At 40.9% G+C, this 19,909-nt stretch overlaps 1 protein-coding gene across 8 annotated transcripts in view; it reads right to left on the bottom strand.

The window, feature by feature from the left end:
- The window catches only part of TMEM131L (transmembrane 131 like), a 67,589-nt gene that overhangs the window by 34,716 nt on the left and 12,964 nt on the right, over positions 1-19,909 (bottom strand). For 7 of the 8 annotated variants that reach the window (XR_010622195.1, XR_010622196.1, XR_010622194.1 and 4 more), the window contains exons 4-7: positions 7,863-7,934; positions 6,804-6,927; positions 6,192-6,308; positions 3,849-3,959 (exon numbers count right to left, since the gene is read on the bottom strand). Coding sequence is in view for 5 of the 8 variants with exons in the window: in XM_065736289.1 (XP_065592361.1) it covers positions 3,849-3,959; positions 6,192-6,308; positions 6,804-6,927; positions 7,863-7,934 (424 nt within the window). In the remaining 3 variants the exon portion in view is untranslated. Of the gene's footprint in view, positions 1-3,848; positions 3,960-6,191; positions 6,309-6,803; positions 6,928-7,862; positions 7,935-8,137; positions 8,260-19,909 lie in introns of those variants that run through there. The other variant, XM_065736288.1, reaches the window with a different exon arrangement.

Raw genomic sequence — 19,909 nt, 5'->3', positions numbered from 1 at the left:
CTTGTACTGGTACCCTTTCAATTATTTGTACCCCTGCTCTTTTGGGGGTATTTTGAAATTTCTGATTGTCCCTAAGTTGTTTTAACAATTGGAGGAGGACGTGATGGTCAATTTTAGCAAAGGTTACCCCAGCCCATATAAGATCCTTAAACATTTGTTTTCAGGACACCCATATGGAGCCTGATTGGGGTGTCTGTGGGGAAGCTCTCCTCGTTTCATTAACTGGGAACACCTTGGCATCTTCCACTGTTCAGATATTATGCCATTCTGTCTCCCCTAGATCAGCTACCTGATCCAGGGAGAGCCTGCTGGACAACGGCCTCCAAGGCCACCAGGGGGTTCAATATGGATACCAGCGTGCCACAGGAGGGAGGGTGCCTGCTGTAAAATCAGGTCCCTCGTTCCTGCTGAAAACTTTATCAAATCTGGGCTTTCTAAAGAGTCCTCATATATTGCTTCTTTCATCCCTATTTCACAGATGTATATTTGGAGGTCCTTCATGGAGGACCATAGACCTGTATGTACCAGAATGTCAGCTTCATTTGGCCAGGCACGCCGCCATCAACCAAGCTATTAAGGAATGCTTCATTATGTTGTACAGTGGCATACAAACTCTGTCTGAGGGCAGGGTGTGAGGTTATAAGTGCGACTTTGGAGATTTCTGGTCCATTGACCACAATGCTATTTGCCCCCATATTCCGTAGCCGATGCAACCACAAGGATACACTCAGTCTAGGTTTTTGCAAGAATCTTTGGACTAAGTCCATTAATTAGGAAACTGTAAGTGTGGGCTGTAACATGACAACGTGTTTGGACAGGGAGCCATTGATCAGGGGGCACCCCTACAGGTCTATCTTGGACTTTTTTTGTTTGTTTGTTTTTGTGTGTGAAATTTGTCCAATAATCACAAGTATTTGCCTCAAGCAAGGCTTCAAGATCAGATCTTGAGATATTTTCTTTTGAAGTACCCAGATCCAAAAGATTCAGAGACCTGGGTATTCTCTACAGCAATATTTCAAATCTATTTCACAGGGATGGCCAAACTTGTTTTTCCCTGTCAATACATTAATTTGTTGTTTTAATCTCCCAGTGCAATCGTGCAATAATTGATTTTCATTCTCAAGGGTGTTATTTGAGAGTTCCACTTGATTTAATGCATTTAATAGTGGCCACACCACAGTGGACACAGCCAGCTGTCTCTTCTTTGTAATGAGTATATTTTTATACAATCCATGGAAATATTCTGCCATGCAGGATGGGGATTGAAGTAAACTCCTACTATCCCACAAGGGACACTATTTTTCAATTACAGCTGCAAGTTCGCAATAGAGCAATCCCAGAAATCCTGGGATATACACCCTGGCAAAGTTTTATCCAAAGGGGTTATGTTTTCCCCCTTGTCCAATCTAAAGATATTCCACAGGAAAGTCATGATGCTCACACCTGGCTTGCTCGCCAAATGTAAAGTTTGTAAAAGCAAAGAGACCAGTGCGAACAAGGAGGTGTTAGGAAAGAAGGAAAATGAACGCCCACCCATCTCCAAAGATCTAGGCTCACAGGGAAGGACAGGGAAGGAACTCCAAAAAGGAGGGATTTCTAACAAGAGATCCTTCCTCAGAGGCAGTCAGCCTTTAAATGAGGTTTAAGAGTCCTCTTCCAGTCACACAGGTGAATCACATTCACCTGTGCTCCCAGGGCTGACCAGATCTTTCCTTCAGGTGCTCATTCAGTTGTTCTGGTTGTGACTCAGCAGTTCCCACACACCAGCCCACCACAGGGAAGGATGACACAGAGCACAGACTGCACAGCTTGGCAAAGGGAAAGCTGAAAGATGTGGTACTGCTTTAAAGAAAAGAAAAAAAAAACACTTTTGGGTTTAAGTGCCAGAAGCAGGAGGAGTTATCTAAACTAAATGCACATAACAAACAAATACAAACTGTATTCAAACTGGAAGTCAGATGTAGGTTCCAGCTAATAGACGAGTGAGGATAGGTGTAGATAGGAAACAAGAAACAACAGTACAGCCCTCACTGAGCCTTCTCATAGGTTTCCAAGCAGTATCAGTAGACTTAATAGGCAAGGATATTGTTAGCATATCCAAATAAAACTTATGCTATCCTAAACTTACACTGGCAGTGTATTTCACTCAGATAAAAACAAACAGAAGTAAGCAAATGTGCAGTTCTATAAGTACGACTGATTGGTCTTAATTTGTTTTTTTTCTACTCAAATCTCCATGATTTAGTATTCATGTATCCTCAAGTTTGAATGTCCATATTCACTCAAACTTCATAGACCTCTTCCCCGCATAGCTTCCAAGCCTAAAAAGATGAGCTGCACAAGAAAGGCTCATACCAGCTTTTATGGGATCCAGATCTGACCTTCAGTAAGGCAAACTGAAAAAGGTACTTCTGGATCAGACAGCTATCCGTACAGAAATCTTTTCCCCAGAAGGGACCCAAACTCAAGCCACAAGTTTCTTCTCAGTATTTAGATCTCGCCTACCACCTTCAACAGAGAAGAAGCCTGTGCCACTGCTGCAGCATTTCTTTTCAGATTAACCACTTTCAGTGAACTGAAGAATAATTCTCCAACCATAGCCAGGCAGGAAAATCATACCCAGAGCTAGGAGAATCAAGTCAATGCTCTCTTGAATCTTATGTACTGAAACAAGATTGGTGCCAGGTGCTACTATTCTGTGCTGCCAAGCATGATCTCAAGCTTGTTCGCTAGAGAAAAATGCAGAGGAAAATGTTCCTCACTGTTACAGTACTGCAGATGTCAAATGCTTGTCCAAAACTTTTCTACTCAGGTATCTGACAGGAAGGAAAAAAAAAAAGGGAGATACGAGGTGAGAAGTTTTCTATGGAAAAACAATCAAAAGGTACCACAAAGGCAATAACAACAGATTACATTTAGATACAAGATTATATTCCGTGACGTGCTAAAATATTCAAAATACTTCTTTTTGGACAAAAAGAAATCCCTACACAAGACAAAAGTTCTTATTCGTAAAAAAAAAAAAAAAAAACTTGAAGAAAATCAGAATTGCAATTTTTCCAGTTAGTTACTCACTAGAATTGTATATAGAATTCTATGGCTCTATATAGGCTAGAGAACTACAAAAATGGAATCACAGAATCATTAAGGTTGGAAAAGACCTCTAAGATCATCTAATCCAATTGTCCACCTGCAGCTTCACCTAAATCTCAGCAATTGTTAAAAGCTTCTCTTCCAATTTTAAGTAGTCATGCCTCCTAAATCCATCTTGCTGTATTCCTCACAGTTCCCTGTTCTAGCCAAGCTGAGGGCACTGAAGCTGATGCCTTCAGCAGTAACAGGAGTAGGAGGGGATACGCCAGCTGGAATCTTGTTCTCATCGGAACACAACATGCTATGATTTCTAATTGAGTGATAAACCATGCATGTCACAGCCATGAACCAGCCTGGGGAATGGGTCTGAAGTAAAACTGGAAAGTAAAACAAACAAACAAAAAAATTGCTCAGCCTCTCCCTCCCCAACCCTCTAATAACACAGTGAATTAAACATAAATTATTTCTCTTTGGTTTAGAGCAGGGTGACACAAGTAGTTTTGTCAGCACAACTGAGCGGACAACACACCACAGAAACATACAAAAGCGGAAATAGTCTAAACGCCAAAAACATTTCTCTCAACAAAACCAGGACACCAGCTCATTATAATACCACTTATCTATCTCATTGCCTCTCTCCTGAAGTCATTTAGACTTTTTGTTAACATTCCTTGTATCCCTACAACCTGAAAACAAAATTGTTTCATTCCCAAGTAGGTTAATGTTTCACATCTACTCGAAACATACTACCATACCAGTGTTTGTGAAGCCTGGATGCTCTGAATGTGTGGAAGTAGTAAGTAGGCATTTGCTAGAGGCATTCTAGGCTCTTCTGGAGAAGACGTCAGAGTTCCCACTCCAAAAACCTGTTGTTAAAATGAGTCATTACACCAACATTCAGTATTTCAGTTATCGCAGTAATAGACAGAACTATTTTGCTACTATGAACCTCAAGAAATATTACATTATTTTAAAAGATAACATATATAGTGTTAAAGATTCTGCTGTGCAAAGTTATTATGCACACAAGGGGCACAGTAGTGTCTTCATTTACTTTCTTCCAAAAGAAAAAGGCTCATCTGCAGAGCATCGCGGTATCTCAGAAAGAGAGCAGTTACACTTCCTGCTTTTCAAGCCATTACAATACAAACACCTGAAATCCAGCAATAATCTATACTGTAACCATGTTGGCTAAGCTAGTTATCAGACATTTCCAACATTTTAACTTTTTTTTTTTAGCCATGAGTGAATGGAGGCATCGTATTCCAAATTTTCTTCATAAATGATGAAGTGGAACTACTTTTCAAAACTGCATACTATATTTACACATCATGGGAGTCACTGTCTAAAACAGAGAGGGCAAACAACATTCAGTTTTATGGTCACCCCTGTGCCACATGGAAACTTCTGTAAAACCCCATTCTGAGCCCAAAGGCATTCTGAATTCAATGGTTTTGTCTTCAGAACTGAGTAAAACACTGATTGATCATTTTGTTTTTAAACACCTGCAATATTCAGAACAGCATAAGATTTGCAAGTTTTACTTTATATTTTTTTACTGCATTCACATTCAACTCTGTCAAGATAAGTTTCTGACAGCAGATAGTAAGATAACCTCAGGTTGTTTTATTTTCTCTTATGAAAAATCTCTCGAGGTTTTTCACTTATTTCTATGTAAAGAAATTTTTAAGTTTTTAAATTTTTTTGTAAAGAAATTTTTAACATATTTTTAATTAAAAGGACACTACGGTGTTCACTGAAGACCTATGTGAGCCATAGATAGAAAAGATTGCATCAAAAGAAATATTTTTGGGGTGTTTCCTTTTTTATGGAGACATTTACAAAGTACATTTGACTATAATGTTACTTTTTCTTCATTTGGGCAATTTTTTCATGCATAATTGCTGCATAAATGTGTTAGCAATATCAGATGCATTTCAAAGCTTTCAGACTCTCAAGAGTGCAGTAGCTGCCTATAACCACTTCAGTTAGATCCAGTTTTGAAGCTCTTAACGCAAATTGAAACCATGGACAGTTATTCTTCTCGTTACAGATGGCTAGTGAAATAGTCTATAAATAACAGCATGCTACCAATTTTAGCAGCAGTTCAACAGAAGAAACTGATTTTCTGGTGACAATGACAACTGCTTCCCTGCAACTTGTTCACAAAAGGCCGTGGCTGAGCTGGCCAGGTAACAGAAAGGAACCAAGAGTTAACACAAAGAGAAGATAGGTGCAAAAAAGAAAGGAGGTATCTCTCTATAATGCGAAGTTCCACAACATCTGGGATCACCTCTAGTATGTGCTAGCCAATGGCAATATCCATATTCCAAGACCGTATTTCAGTGAATTTCTCTGTTTCCTTAAGGAAGCTTTGCTTTCCAAGTTCACTATGAGAATGGAATAACTGAATGGTTAATTAAAGTTGGCATTGTTTCTAAGTCATTGGATTCAAATTTAGATTTTTTTTTAATTTACAAATTAATGAAAGTAAAAAATGTGGAATGTATAATGTCCCTTATAAAAATGTTAATACCTAACAACTTAATACTTGTTCTCTTCTCTGATTAATCAGATAGCCTCCATTCAAAACTCAATACTTCTGCTTTCACATTATAATGCCCTAAAGCTTTTACCTTGTGCTGCATCCCCAGCACGGTTACATAAAATCCTGTGAGGCAGCTGAAGACCACCTGATACAGCTCTTAAACATCATGGTAGTTTTTTTCCCCATGACAAATACATTCCAGAACACTTCATTCAGGACTGCAATATTACACAGAGCCCAGCAGCAGTGACAGGACCATAAAGTTCCAAGTAAACACAAACAAATACAAATATACCTACTACCACAGGAAGCCCCACCAGTGGCAGTGATTTTAAATGCATGCTTGTACGAGGAATCATGAGATCAGCAAGATCTGGTAAAAGGGATGAACTGTAAACACTGCTCTACTCAACTTGTATCAGGAATTCAAAAAACATGTAAAGTTTTTGGTTTAGTTTTTTGTTGTTTTTTTTTTTTTACATTCAAAATGTATAAATACAACTTTAAAAACACAGATTCAGAACTCAAATGAAAAATACACTGAAGTTACCTGATATGAAAGTACTCCGTGAGATGAGGTATTTATAAATAAAAAGCTTTCAATATTCCCTTCTTCTGTTGGTAGAAAAAGCACTCTGAATGAAATTTTTCCCATAGCTGAAATCACCTACAGAGACCACAAAGAAGACTGCTTGCTCAGAGCAGTTAATTAGAACAACCAGAACAATCAGTTACCCACAGACATTTCCACACACACAGCTGTATGTGTAGGTCCCACCAGCAGAATCTTAGCACTAAAGTTTCACCTGCCCATATCTCTCAGCTCTACCAATAGAACAAATAAACACCCATGTACTTATGGATGACTAAATAATGCTGCATATAACAGGAATGAGATCTGAAGTAAATTTAACACTGAACAGTTGTTTTCTTTCTGAATTACTGTCAAACATATTTCTACTGTAGGTTTTGGATGTCTTCTCCCTCACCAGTAAAAATGAGCAGAAAAGTACAAACAAAACCAGAATAAAGTTGGAGGTCCCACAAAAAAAAAAAAAAAAGGCACAAAAAGAAAACACAGAATGAAAAGTTTAGGCCAAAGGAAGCATGAAGGTTTGGCACTTGGCCATTACATAGTTTCCAACTGTAAATCAGCACTTACCCGGCTATGTACAGGAGACACGTGAAACTGCCTAGTAGCTGTAAACACTGAATTCACTACAACTTCTCTATCTCTACTAGGGTTGTAGGCATGCAGCATTTTAGCTCTTGGCATCCCCAAGAATCTAAAGGGGAAAAAAAGAGAAGGAAGTTATTCACATTAAGTTTAGACAATGCACAAAAGGCATCCAAACAAATCACACTGAAACATGTCAATATGAAACTATTTCCTAGTTGCAACTACTGTTTGGAAACAAGCAAATCCCATCCTCTAACATGCAAAGACCAATAGCTAACACTAGGATGCAACAGGTGCACACAGCCAAAGCTCATCATCAACTCAAAATCCAGTTTTTTGGGGGAAAAGAAAAAAAAAAATCAACCTAACCTTTAATAAACACAGTTTTCATTAGAAAAAAAAGTACAAATAACCAGTCATCTTCTGTCAGCGAAAATAACAGCTTCTTAAGGCTAGTGTGTGAGTGAACACATCCTAAAAGCAGCTTACACACATACATATGTGCATTCTCTGGAAAATTCCTTTAACTCACAAAGGGATCCTGCTTTTTCGTTTGTTTACTGATGGAATACCAAGTTATTTAAGAAACTTAAAAAACTTCTCTTACAAGGGAGCTAAAAAATCCTCCTATTTTCCACCAGTATGTTCTTCCTGAGATTTTCTGGATTTTATTTTTGAAAGCTGAAGGAAGTAACAAGCTTCCCCACCTCTAGAAAGAGAACTTAGCAAGAGATGAACAACAGATCGAGGAAGCAATTGGAAACGTCGGCAGGGTCACCCAAGAAGGATGTTCTAGCCATGTGTTAGATAACTTCATGTGTTACGGTTCCCTGTTTCCTTTTCCTCCTTTTACCCACATTTATTTTCAATTCAGAAGTATGGCAAGGTGCAAAACATAATTCCAACTCCATGGCAATTACTTACTATTCCTTCCACCCCTCCCCTCCCCAGAGGGTGGAATCTTGGCTGATGGCCTCAACCTAACTGCAGCCCAGAAGAGCTCCCCACTTAATGGAAATAACAATAATGGAAGATACTCACTGCATTCCAAAATGCAGAACTGAAGGGTGAAAATGTAAGGCCTTCCCATTCGGAGGCATCTTTGCTGAGAAGCTGAAAAAAGGAGACAAGAAGCCACAGTAAGTATTTAGAGGACAGGACACTACTCATAGCAGAGAAAAAATACATTACAGGCTGTGCTAAACACTATTTCCAATCCTTCTCATACATTCCTCTCTCTTGACATGAGAGCACCCTTTTAGGAAGGTACAACACAAGCTGGAATGTCCGTGCTAATAAAAGCTGTGCTTGATAACCATTTCATTGCAGTGGCACTGCTGGCTCAAACAGCCTCCTTTTCTTGCACGTATTTCCCTGGTCACGCTGAGACACCTGTTTTTGAGCCTCTGCAGGGAACTATAGAGGAGAATCCATTTAGAAGAGTCCTAAGGAACGAAAGTTGTGTCAGGATGGAGCAGACCCTTGGTTTAATCTGTTTGACATTCAGTCAAGCACTTGTACTAGCAGAGCCAAGATGCATGTAGAAAAGCAAACAGCAGTTTGTGAAAATCTGATATCAAAAGTCTAGCACTTTTTCACCTTATTTCAATACAAGCTGATACTCTGCAATGCAGACAGAAATTCCAGCACATCTTCACCACTTTCTCAATTAAAATGACCACAACAACCCCAACCCAGCTCATTACAGCCATGTACCCAGTGCAATGCTTTTAAAAACTTCCAGAGTCAGAGCCAGCTTTGTCATTACTGGGTGAGATGAGCGAGGACTGTGGTTCCATTAGTCATCCAGGTGCTTTGCATAACAGGCAGTAGTACAGTTAACTGGTCCCCAGTTTAAAAATGCAGTTCTGTAACATTACACCTTTTATGTACTACAGCACCCACATAATTCTGCTACTGTATTCCAAACCAATAAAGCCACCATACCTTTATTTTTTTTTATTACCTGTCAGGAAAAAAAATCAGGTTTATTACTATGAAAACCCACAACTTTTATGATGACTCTACTAAGAGGAAGCAAACTCCCTTGCTGTCATACAAGGGAGAATGTGATATATCCAGGCGGCAATTTTGGGGAGTTGCTGGAAAATAACAAAGGAACACATGATGCAGAACCTCAAAGCCCAGGTGAAAGGTCAAGTCTCCTCCCAGTCACCCTGTACACGTCCCAGCCAGTGCCTGCACCATGCCCAGAGACAGCACAGCACCCCAACACCTTCCACCCTCCCCCACAAATCAGCTTCAGGGGCATGCCCAGCACAAAAGTCAAAGCACTTTTGTTGTAAGTCAACAAATCAAAATGGCTTCTACAGCAAAAGCCCTAAACTTCTAGGGAAAAACTATTTCTCTAGGATCCTTCAATTTTCATGGTTAATATCCACAAGCATATACAACAAAATAAAGGTTAAGCCACATGGTATACATTTACATAATAAATACATGTATTACAGTACCACCTTGAACCCCATCACTTCTCATGTTTCTAGCATCCCATGGCTACTGCTGTACTACCCTTTCCCACATAAAATGGCTCCAAGAAGGGCAAGAAGACAAGTGCTCTCTAGAAAGCACTAATCTGTCTCCTAGGAGACTCCAGCAGCACCAGCTCTCCTCAATTACCAACTCTGTAGTAGGCACCCAGTGCAGCTGGGACACAGGAGGCTGTGTGCCACTTAGCTAGGGACATCCCATAGCACTAGTTTGTAAAATGCATTGAACAGCTGTTCGGGCCGCAGTCACAGCCACCCCTTCCCTGATCAGAGAACAAGAGAAGCCCTGTGACAGCAACACACCAGGGCTGACACCCCATTTGTTCTGGAGAAGGCAGCCTAGACCTATGAGGGCTGAACCTAAGCCTCAGTGGAAGCTTGGGAACACTCTGGGCCCAGACTTACTACAGCACACCTTGGTGGCACAGAGCTGCTGAGCACCTCTGCCCATGGTACCCTGGTAGCCCTGGGGATAGGATGGGAGCTGCTTCTGCCCTGCACCCGGTGAGGGCTGCTGGCCCCAAAAGCAGAGCTGCCACATTCCTCCAGCTGCTCACGGCCCTGCCCAGCAGCCAGCTCCCAGTGCCTGAAGCACTTATCAGCACCCAGGAAGCAGTGCCAGAAAATAACAGCAGAGCCAGGCTCACTAAACAGCACAAACTATGCAAGGAAAAACCTACTGCTTTTGCAGGTTTTATTTTCTTTTGACACTGGTTTGAAATAGGGGAAAAGGGCAGGGGGCCATTCTGCCCATCACCCCAAAACCCACTGCTAAAAAGACAAAGCAACTGGTCCACCAACACCAAAAGCTTAACTGGTTATCCCATCTCTCCAAGTCAGCCGGAGACTGGCAGGACAACCTCACGCACCAACCCCAATCAAGAGAGACCTCCTCCACCCCACCATCCAGATCTCAGCAGTGCATTATGACACAGAAGAACGTTTCAGAGACAATCTATGAAGATGCTTAAAAGACACAAAACAACCTCATCTCACAAATGGATTCACCTCAAATTATGCCAAAAAACCTCCGCTGGCTGCAGACTGTATGCACAAAAAAAGCACACAGGACGTTTCATGAGAAAGTTACAGGCCTGGGAAAGACCCTCAGATATCAGCCTAACAATAGAAGTCTGGAAACAATGCACGTGGAGATGCTGGGTTTCCACCTCCTCCACTGTTTTTCCATCAGCATGCTGCCTAGCAAAGCCAGGCTCCAGTCCTGTTCCATTTCTCAAGCTGACTGAGCACCATCTTCCAAATTCTGAAATGTCAGGGGACAAGAAGTCTGACGTGGAGGGAAACAGGAGAAAAATGGAAGAAGGGAAAGGAACTCCTGGCAGCCACCTGCACACTGACTGTTTCACAAGATCATATGCTCAACGAATGAATTCTACAACCCACAGGATGAGGCTTCAGGATACAAAAACACGTACGTACTGTAAAGTACAGTTCTTATACGTAAACTGAAATGGAGAAATGAAACTTAAGAAAAAAACATGTTCTGAATGATTTTAGATTCATCCCCCAGATTACAACTGCTAAACAAAAAGCAGACTGAGAGGAGATGGACACATTAACAGAACCCAGATATTTTCAACAGTGCTGACTACCGCTAATGCAAAGACAAGAGTTTTGATGAACTGATTTATTAATTAAGGAGAAATTAAGACATATGGAAACAAATCCCAGCAGCAGCTGAACTAAGTCTTCTGCAGACCTGGAGCTAAGCTTTGTTTGTCAAGGTCACCTAGGCACAGAATCACAGAATTGCAGGGGTTCAAAGCGACCTCAAGAGATCATCTAGTCCAACCCCCCTGCCAAACGAGGCTCCGTAGACCAGATTGCACAGGTAGGCATCCAGGTGGGTCTTGAATATTCATCTCCACAGAAGAAGATTCCTCAGCCTGTCTGGGCAACCTGTTCAGTGCCCTGTCACCCATTCCACAAAGGAGTTCTTCTGTACATTAATATAGAACTTCCTGTTCAAGTTCTAGGTCTCTGCCCCTTGTCCTATAGCTACGCACTACTGAGAAGAGCATGGCATCATCCATTTTCCTCCCACATTCTCTTAGATATTAATAAGCATTCATCAGCTCCTCCCATTCAGACTTCTCCTCCCAGCTGTACAAACTCAGGTAAACCAACACCTCACAACCCATGGGTGATTTATTAAGAAATAAAAAAAACAAAGCCTAGCAGATACAAGAATAAAAGTAAGAGCTTTAAGCACTGAAAACCTAGAAGGCAAAAAGCCTCCGCTATTCTTAGCCCTGCATTGTTGAAGGAAGAGGGGAAGAACTGACTCACTGCCTCTGCACACTTGGGGATGGGTGATACGTCACCAGAATTCCTTCACAGGCTTTGTGAGAGCCCAGCACAGCCTGTGGGAGAAGAGTGCTGCTCCACGGACAGCAGGGAGCACGTCCCAGTAGGGATGCCAAACACGACATTCCACCATAAAACCACCCTGCCTGCGTGCCTGCTATCTTGCATCTTTTGGCTAAAAATAGGCAAGGGGAGTTGATCCAAAATAAACCAGTGGAATGGAGAAGACAATTTCTCTCCAAAACCAAAGTCCGTGATTTATGGCTGAAGTTATGACTTCAGGGGGCAGTCAGCTCAAGCAAACTTATTTTTTATTTTTCCCAGACAGCCCAGTGGAGCCAGACCTCCTTGCTTCCAGGACTACTCACAGCTCTTCCAAGCAACCTTTGCTCACCTCAGCACCCACAGTCCTTTCCCATACAACTCTCCAAGAAGGTTTATATGAGATTTTTGCAGAATAGCCACCTAACCCTGCAGTGCTTTATTTTCACTTATTACAAAACCATAATTGCATCTTAATTGTAATGATCAGGAAAGCGTTCACAACAGCATGTAAGTATAAGAATGCTTGGGTTTTTTTCTCCTTACACCTGAACAAAGCCCTTGAAAAACATCCGAAGAAGATAAATGCAGAGCATGATAAGAATCAGCAAAGGACCCACAAGACCCTCAGGTGAGAAGAAAACAGGTAGATGTGAGATGCTATAATGGCTATCAGTTAAAAGAAAACACTTTCTTCTGCAGATGTCTGACTGATTTATACTTGAGTAGCAGCAGCACAATAAAGCATGTGTAACAACAGAACATAATTATTCTCTCCCATAAATCAATAATCAATTTCTGAAACAACTGAAATGTCTACTACATTAAGAAATGAGTTTGCAATGACTTGGGTTCATCTGAAACTGCTTTCTGAAACCTCATCTTTCAAAATCCCTCAGCCACACAGATTTCGAGCAACAATCAAAGCTCTCTAGAGATGCTTCAGAGGGAGCCTGTATTTTTTAGGCATTTTAGACATGCTGCTTCAACAACAAAATAAGAGCAGGGATTATGAAAAAAGGAAGAGTAGCGCTGCACAGAGAGCATTAACAACACCTCAGTGTGGCTTCATTAAGCCAGGCTTCTCCAGTCATTATAAAAACCAGAGCACAGAAAGTTCTTAAAGCCTCAAGCAGAGGTCTGGGAAGCATCTCCTTCGCTGACAGCAAAGCTGGAGTCTATGGGTGGGCAAAAAACCCACCTTCATTCTCCTTTTTTCTTCTTGCAGTGAAACAACTGCCTCTTTATTTTTGCAACAGTACAGAAGTACTAAGTACCTATGAGGACAATAACTGCTCTGAAATAAATGATTCTACTTACTTCCTCTTTCTTTGCAATCTAGTTTTATAGTTATTAATTTACCAACTGTAAAATTATTAATATCACCAAATCTATCATGTTTACTTTTATTTATAGTCTCACACCTAATGAATCAGTGACTCCCTTAGAAGCCGTGGCACTTGAAATTAAGAGATTATGAAAAAATATTGTCTTACAGCTCTTTTTAATGAACGCTTCTACTTCATGAGTATGTGAAATAAAAACACAAATCCCAAAGGCACACAAAACACTTCATACTGTTTTTCAAACATCAGAGATTTTTTAGCTAATTTCATTCTCCCCCCACCCCTTCCTCAAGTAATTAATCTATCCCACACAGTTGCCAAAGCCTCCAAATACCTAAAACTGCCTGCAGAGTCCTCATTTGTTCTTCAAAACCTAACACTAAGATCACATAATTTCTAAGATGCTAGCTTGTTAATCAAGTCAGATAGGTACGAGTGTTAAGAAAAACTGACCTGAAAGCAGCCTGGTTTACTCTACAGGTAAAAACATGACTTTTTGAAGAGTGCTGACCACTCAAAACTTGAAACAGTTCTATCAGGAGCTACAGTCCTCTTATAATCACTGTTTATCAAGCTCCTTCCCAGAGCTTCTAACCTGAAAACAACACACTGTAAAAAGAGTGTAAAGAGAAGGTTTTGTCGCTTGGTCTTTCAGACAACGGCTAGCACAAATCATAGAGAAAGAATGCACAGAGAAGTACCTAGAGAAAGGGAATGGGCTTCTGCAGAACCAACACAGAGCCTTCTAAGGCCAAGCACCACCTGAGCTGCAAGTCTTGCACTGGAGCATCATGACATTTAGATTATTACCGTTCTCTACCCAAATTTCAAAGCATCTCACTGAAAGTAATCAGGTTTTACAGCATACTCCTGTGAAGGAGGAGAATAAATCTTAAGAGAAAGGGTTGACAAGATACTCACCTACCTTGTACCTAAGGACAAGGAAGGTGAATTTCTTTTCACACACTTTTGCATGCTTCATAGCAAAGTACCCAATTATACCTTTTCAAACAGTAATGTGGTTGAAGGTTTTAGTGATATATACTGCTTTTAGGTATCATCCTGTATTAATATAATCAGGAATCTAATGACAAAGGACTAAGAAAACTAAGTATGGATTTTATCATATCAGCCTCAATTAAATTAATTTCATTAAAATTAGCAATGATCTCATTGCTCCTGTAGAGTGCCTACAGCAGGAGAGATGATGTTGAAACTCAAAAATGTAAATTAAGGAGGGACCAATAACAGTAGAGAAGGAAGAGATCCCAGTCCAAATAAATCTGGCCTTTCAATGCATCACCACTCTGTTTTTCCTGATTAAAATAATCACTTAATCAAGCACAATCTTACTAAAAAAGCTCCCTAGGTTCAAGGGCCAATTTCTGTCAATTCAGCAGTAATGTTACATTTCACTTTCATATGTAAGGGCAATGTAACACGTATCCCGCTCAGCACATCTTGCTCTAGCCTGAGAGCACAGGGGAGGTTATTGACAGGAAACCCAATGGGGCTGCAAACTCAGAGTAATAGGAAGTTACGTTCTTGTCAAATATCACTGCACTCAACCATTTCCTTTTTCTATTTACAGCTGCAGACAAAAAATTTCCAACTTTACAGAAACCATTTTAAGTTAGAAAAGTTCAGTAAGATGCATGAAAGAGCTCTGTGGCTCCTGATAAGCCTGACAAGCTTGATAATTTAGAGCAATAATCTTCCTACAGTAGTCAACTCTTGCTGTTCCTTCATTAATTTGAGTCTTCTGGTTTCTCCTCCTGCAATGAATGAGTATAGGCTTTTAAGGCAGCTAAGATCTGCATGGTGGATCTTCAGGCCTGTAAGGTGACTTTACATTGGAACTGGTAATCAACTCCCTCCCTCCCAAAACAGAAGAAAACTCACACTGGCTAAAAAGGAAACTAAGCAAAAGCAAGAACACTCAGAGCCAGGATTTAAAAGAAATAAATAAATGAATGAAAATCTGCTTCTAACTTACTCCCTTTGGCATGGGCAATACAACCAACAGCACCTGTCCCTCAAAAGAAGCCATGAAGTCATTAAGTTCATACACCATATAAAGCTGCAAATCCAGCTCTGACGCTGGACTGGGAAACATCAGCCTGGGCTGTGTGTTTTCTCTTTTGTAAATTTCAGCTCTAATCTTTAAACAAAAAGCAACCTTTAAGAATAGAGCTTTAAGCACAGTAACTCCCCAGGAGCTTGATCTTTGAGGTCTCTTCCAACTCCAGCCATTCTATGAAAACAACATACATTCACTCCTTTCAAAATCCTTTCACCAAACTTTTTGTGAAACAGCACACCAAGCCCAGCTCTTACTGCTATGCTAATTTTAATTCTGCAGGAGAAAAAGCTGGGAACTACCATTGGTTGCTGTACTTACTAAAAGTCTTAAATCTCTCCTCCAGCAGAGGAAACTTCATGCAAGACTTTCTCAGGTTATGTACAAACTATCCAGAATGTATACAACACACACTGACTTCCCAAGCACCTCTAATTTTTCATGTCACCAAATAGCATTTTCACAAGCCGTATCATATGACCACGGAAATATGATTTAAAAGGAGAAAAGAGCAAGGCTTCACTTTTCTTAACGGTACTTTAAAGCATGATGCCGCAGAGTGAAATCACAATTTCACAACCTTACTCTGCTTGCAGCAGGCTCCATGAGCAGGGGACAAACACTGTGCTCCCACCCCTGTGGCCACCATGAAACCCTACAGTGGAAAGGGAAAGATAAGCACCAGCCAGTAACCAAACAGCACCACAGAAAAAAGCAGCTTCACTCCCACATCACCACCTCTCCATCTCGTAAGAGCATCACTTTGCTCTTGTTTCTCACTCCTCCCAGCTGGGATGCATCATACAATTTTTTTGCTCCCACTCTCCTCATTTTGGTGTGATTCTACAATGCTTTCCTTTCTGCAGCACTAGCCTACCAGAACATCTGCCATCTGATAGAGTCAACACATGATACTGATCACGCAGACACATATTCTCTGCAGAAATACTGAACATTTTTCTTACGAAGAACCTTTTAGATTTTAATAGTGATAAAACATTGAAGACTTACAATTCATTATTAACACACTGCACCATGCATTTTCATCTCTATTGGTACGCCCCAATGCTCCAGCCATCCACACCTACCATCCAGTTAGAAGCTTTTCCTTTCTAAAGAACCACAGAATCACCAAGGTTAGAAAAGACCTCAAAGATCATCCAGATCAACTGTCCACCTACCACCAATATTTCCCCACTAAACCATGTCCCTCAGTACAACATCTACATGTTTCTTGAAACAAGAACCAGCTCCCCATACATAGCACTGGTTACATTTCCAAAGACATCCACATCTGCAGATTGAAGAAGGGGAAAGCCCCTGCAGCATCAGATCATTTCCACATTCTGACTGTGCCAGCATGCAGACAGACTGCAGAATTCCCCTCACTGCACCTTCCAAAATACCCAGAGCTTATGCATCCGATGTCTCACATCATTGGCACTCTTGTCAGACATACAAAATGAAATGACACTTCCATCTTTGTATATTTGTGACCTGTTCCTCAGTACTACCAAATATTTATTAAAGCATGTTTTTAAAGAATAAAATACATACAATATGAAAAAAACATATACCAGAAGTTCTAAATTGGCAAGATCTCAAAAAAAAAATAAAAAAAATCAGCGTTACTAGCATTAGTAGTTAGAAAGCTCATTGCAGAAATTATCAGATTCTTATAAAACATCTGGGATGCTTTGAAGCCAATGCACAGCAGACTCTGCGCCAGTTTCTTCTGATGTATGCAACGCTGCATCCTCCTAACATTAAATAAAGGAGAACCATATGAAACATTCCCCGTTCCACAGGTTTATTAACACAACATCTACCACCACCAAACTCATCTATGTTACAGTTGGCACATCAACCTTGCGGGCTCTAATGTCCAACCAATGAGTACCCAGACCCCTTAAGCTTCTGTTTGCTTCCTCTGCTACGATAGTTGGTGGGAAAAGAAGGGGAGGAAAAAAAAAAAAAAACACCAGGAAGTCAGCTTTCTGTATTTCGCATCAGTTCAAAAAATAATGCCTATCAAGTACTATATTAAGACTTTACCTCCCTTAAATTCTAGTGTTTCCTCCTTTATTTCAAAGCCAAGGAGCTAACCAGAGTTCACCAAGTCAAAACGTCAGCCCATTGCTTTTAACTCTCCGTGGTCAAAAAGAAGAAAGGGAAAAGGAGCAAGCCTCTGTGAGCACAGCATTTTCACACATGGTTCTGAAGACAAGGATCTGCAAAAGCTATTCTTCGTGCCTCAAATGATCCTCATAAACCAGAAATGTGCTTCCACTGAGTAAAATCTCTTCATTTCTGCACTCTCCACAAACTGATCTATTTAAGCTGGGGGTTCCCAAACTCTTCACGTCAGGGAAAGCTGCTACTTGCAGACCAAGGCCTCCTTCACCAGCGGAGCTGCTCTCCTCTCCGCACGGTCTCATGTGGGAATTCCACACCCAACAGGATGCTCACTGAAATCAGTAGGACTCCCACAGTCTTCTTCCTGTCATTCCACAGTGATATTTCACACACACACGGAGGAACAGAGCTTTGAAAGAACAATCTTTGATGGCTGGAAGATGTAGTTTCTGCCAGAATTGTGGCAAAATGAGAAAATAAGGAAGCATGAGGTGCTGCCCCAGCCAGTAGAGGATAATTCATGTAATTCAGTTGCCACTACATTTGTTTATTTATTGACACCTCATCTTACCTTTCCACAGTTTGCAAAAGAAGGCATTAACAACTTACAAGGATGAAAAACACCAATCAAGCCAGAAAATGTGGGAATGAAGAAGGGTGGTGGTGGCTGATTTAGAGTGCCTACACGCATCTGCACGACCAGGCACATTATCGCAGCAACACTGGGACCACTCACAAAGGGCAGGAATGCCCCCTTTTCAGAAGAAAAATGTCAATGCCCCAGAAAGTAGGTCACCAACAGGCCACAGAAATACCTAAGCAGGCAGCAGGCACCTCATGGGTTGCAGGCAGCTGCCTGTGGCAAAGGACGGGAATAAAAGAGAGAGCACACCAAGACAGAAATGGGACAACAGCTATTGAAGAAAGGCAGTTAATAGCAACAAAGCACATAAAGCATGGGTCAAGGAGTCGGTCAAGTACAGGCCCTTCAACTCCCCATGCTCCTCCAGTTGCCAGGAATCAAGATTAAGACACAAACCAGAGATGCACATGGCAAACTGCACTAACAGGCAAGCAGCCACAAAAAGAAAATGAACGCATTAAAGCCACAACATGAAAAGAAGCTGCACAACGGTCCACAGTACTGCACTTCCTAAGGGCAGTGCAATACGTCATTATTCCAGTCCCATAAGCACAAATATGTAATCGTTGTTTTGTTTTTTGTTTTTTTTTTGTGTGTGTTGTTTTTGTTTTGTTTTTGTTTTTTCTTTTTTATTTATTTTTTTAATCAGGTTAGCACCTTCATTCTTTCTGTGTTCAGGTCTTTACAACATTTATTGGCAGTATGTCTACTGTACAGACCTGAACTGCAAAATGCCAAGCCACAACTTCAATCGGTAAGACAGTGCAATTCAATGTAGATAACATCTGCAGACAAAGCTTTTTATCCTGATCAGTGCAACACGATCACATCACGCCTCATCAGACTGTTCCACTTTTCAAGTAGACAGCAAACAACTTCACATAGTAATTTCTGCACTAATCCCAGCAAACACAACCCAATCTGTCAGAAGGACAAGCATCCACAGCTCCTGTGTTTCATTTGAAGCACATTTCACATTCTAAGTATTGCCTTAGCAGCGAATCAGGCAAACATAATACATGAACTTTAAAATTACTGCTTTATTTTCTACCAAACATAATAACCACTTTTAATTAATTATAACAATTTATTCTCAAAGAAAACTACTGCATCATGTCAAATCATTCTCTAATAAAAATCAATCATTTTGCCATTTTTGCTGCAACCCTCTCAGGACCCAGCTCTGTCGTGCACATACACCTGCAAACAGTTTTCAAACTGAGCAAGATGCACACGCAGACATCTCCTCACAAAACACTCCATCTACGGGAGGTGGCAACACCTTCTGAGTGGTCCCATCACAGAAATCCTTGAGAACATGGTGCTCTTGGGTGCTCTGAGTGTAGGAAACTTGACAAAAAACAGTGAGCCTTCAACAGTGCACACGTATGCTTTGGCAACTGCTTGTGAGAACAGCATCTTTTATTAAAGACCACTATGGCTATGGAGTTGAAAGGCAGCGTGGAACACAGGAATCTCAAGACCTCGGACACCATACAGAGGATCCTTCTGACAAAGGACACAAAAACATGTTTTTTCTTTCTCCAGTGCTAAGCACATCACACAGGCTACTAGCTCAGAGTCAAGGGTATTACTTTTTACTCTTCCAAGGGTATTACTAACGCACTGCTCAGGGAAACACAGACCTGTATCCTAAAATGTCAAGGGACAGCATTCAAGCCTATACACTCATATGCATATACAGTCTAACTTTGCTTTGATACACGACTGCCAAACCCATTTCTGTTCTCACTAATAAAAAACAAGCGCCTACAGCTTGAGGACTGTACAGAGTTGCCCAATCCCCCCCAAAAAACACATGCTGCCCCATGGAGGAACTCTTCCGAGGTGCTCACAGAGGTCAGAGCACCAGGGGAAGCAGAATGCCAGGTCACCATTTCTTTACTTAATTTTGATAACCAGAAATGGCAGAAACAACTGAAGCACCTTCACAGGAAAGGTCAAGACCTCAGCACACCAACAAACTTAAAAGAATTTAAGTA

Source organism: Cyrtonyx montezumae, unplaced genomic scaffold, assembly GCF_038088225.1.
Source record: "Cyrtonyx montezumae isolate F1298 unplaced genomic scaffold, pur_monq_1.0 scaffold_2, whole genome shotgun sequence".
Classification (NCBI taxonomy): Eukaryota; Metazoa; Chordata; class Aves; order Galliformes; family Odontophoridae; genus Cyrtonyx; species Cyrtonyx montezumae.
The sequence above is the reverse complement of the archived record's forward strand: the minus strand, read 5'-3'. Positions and strand labels throughout refer to the sequence as shown.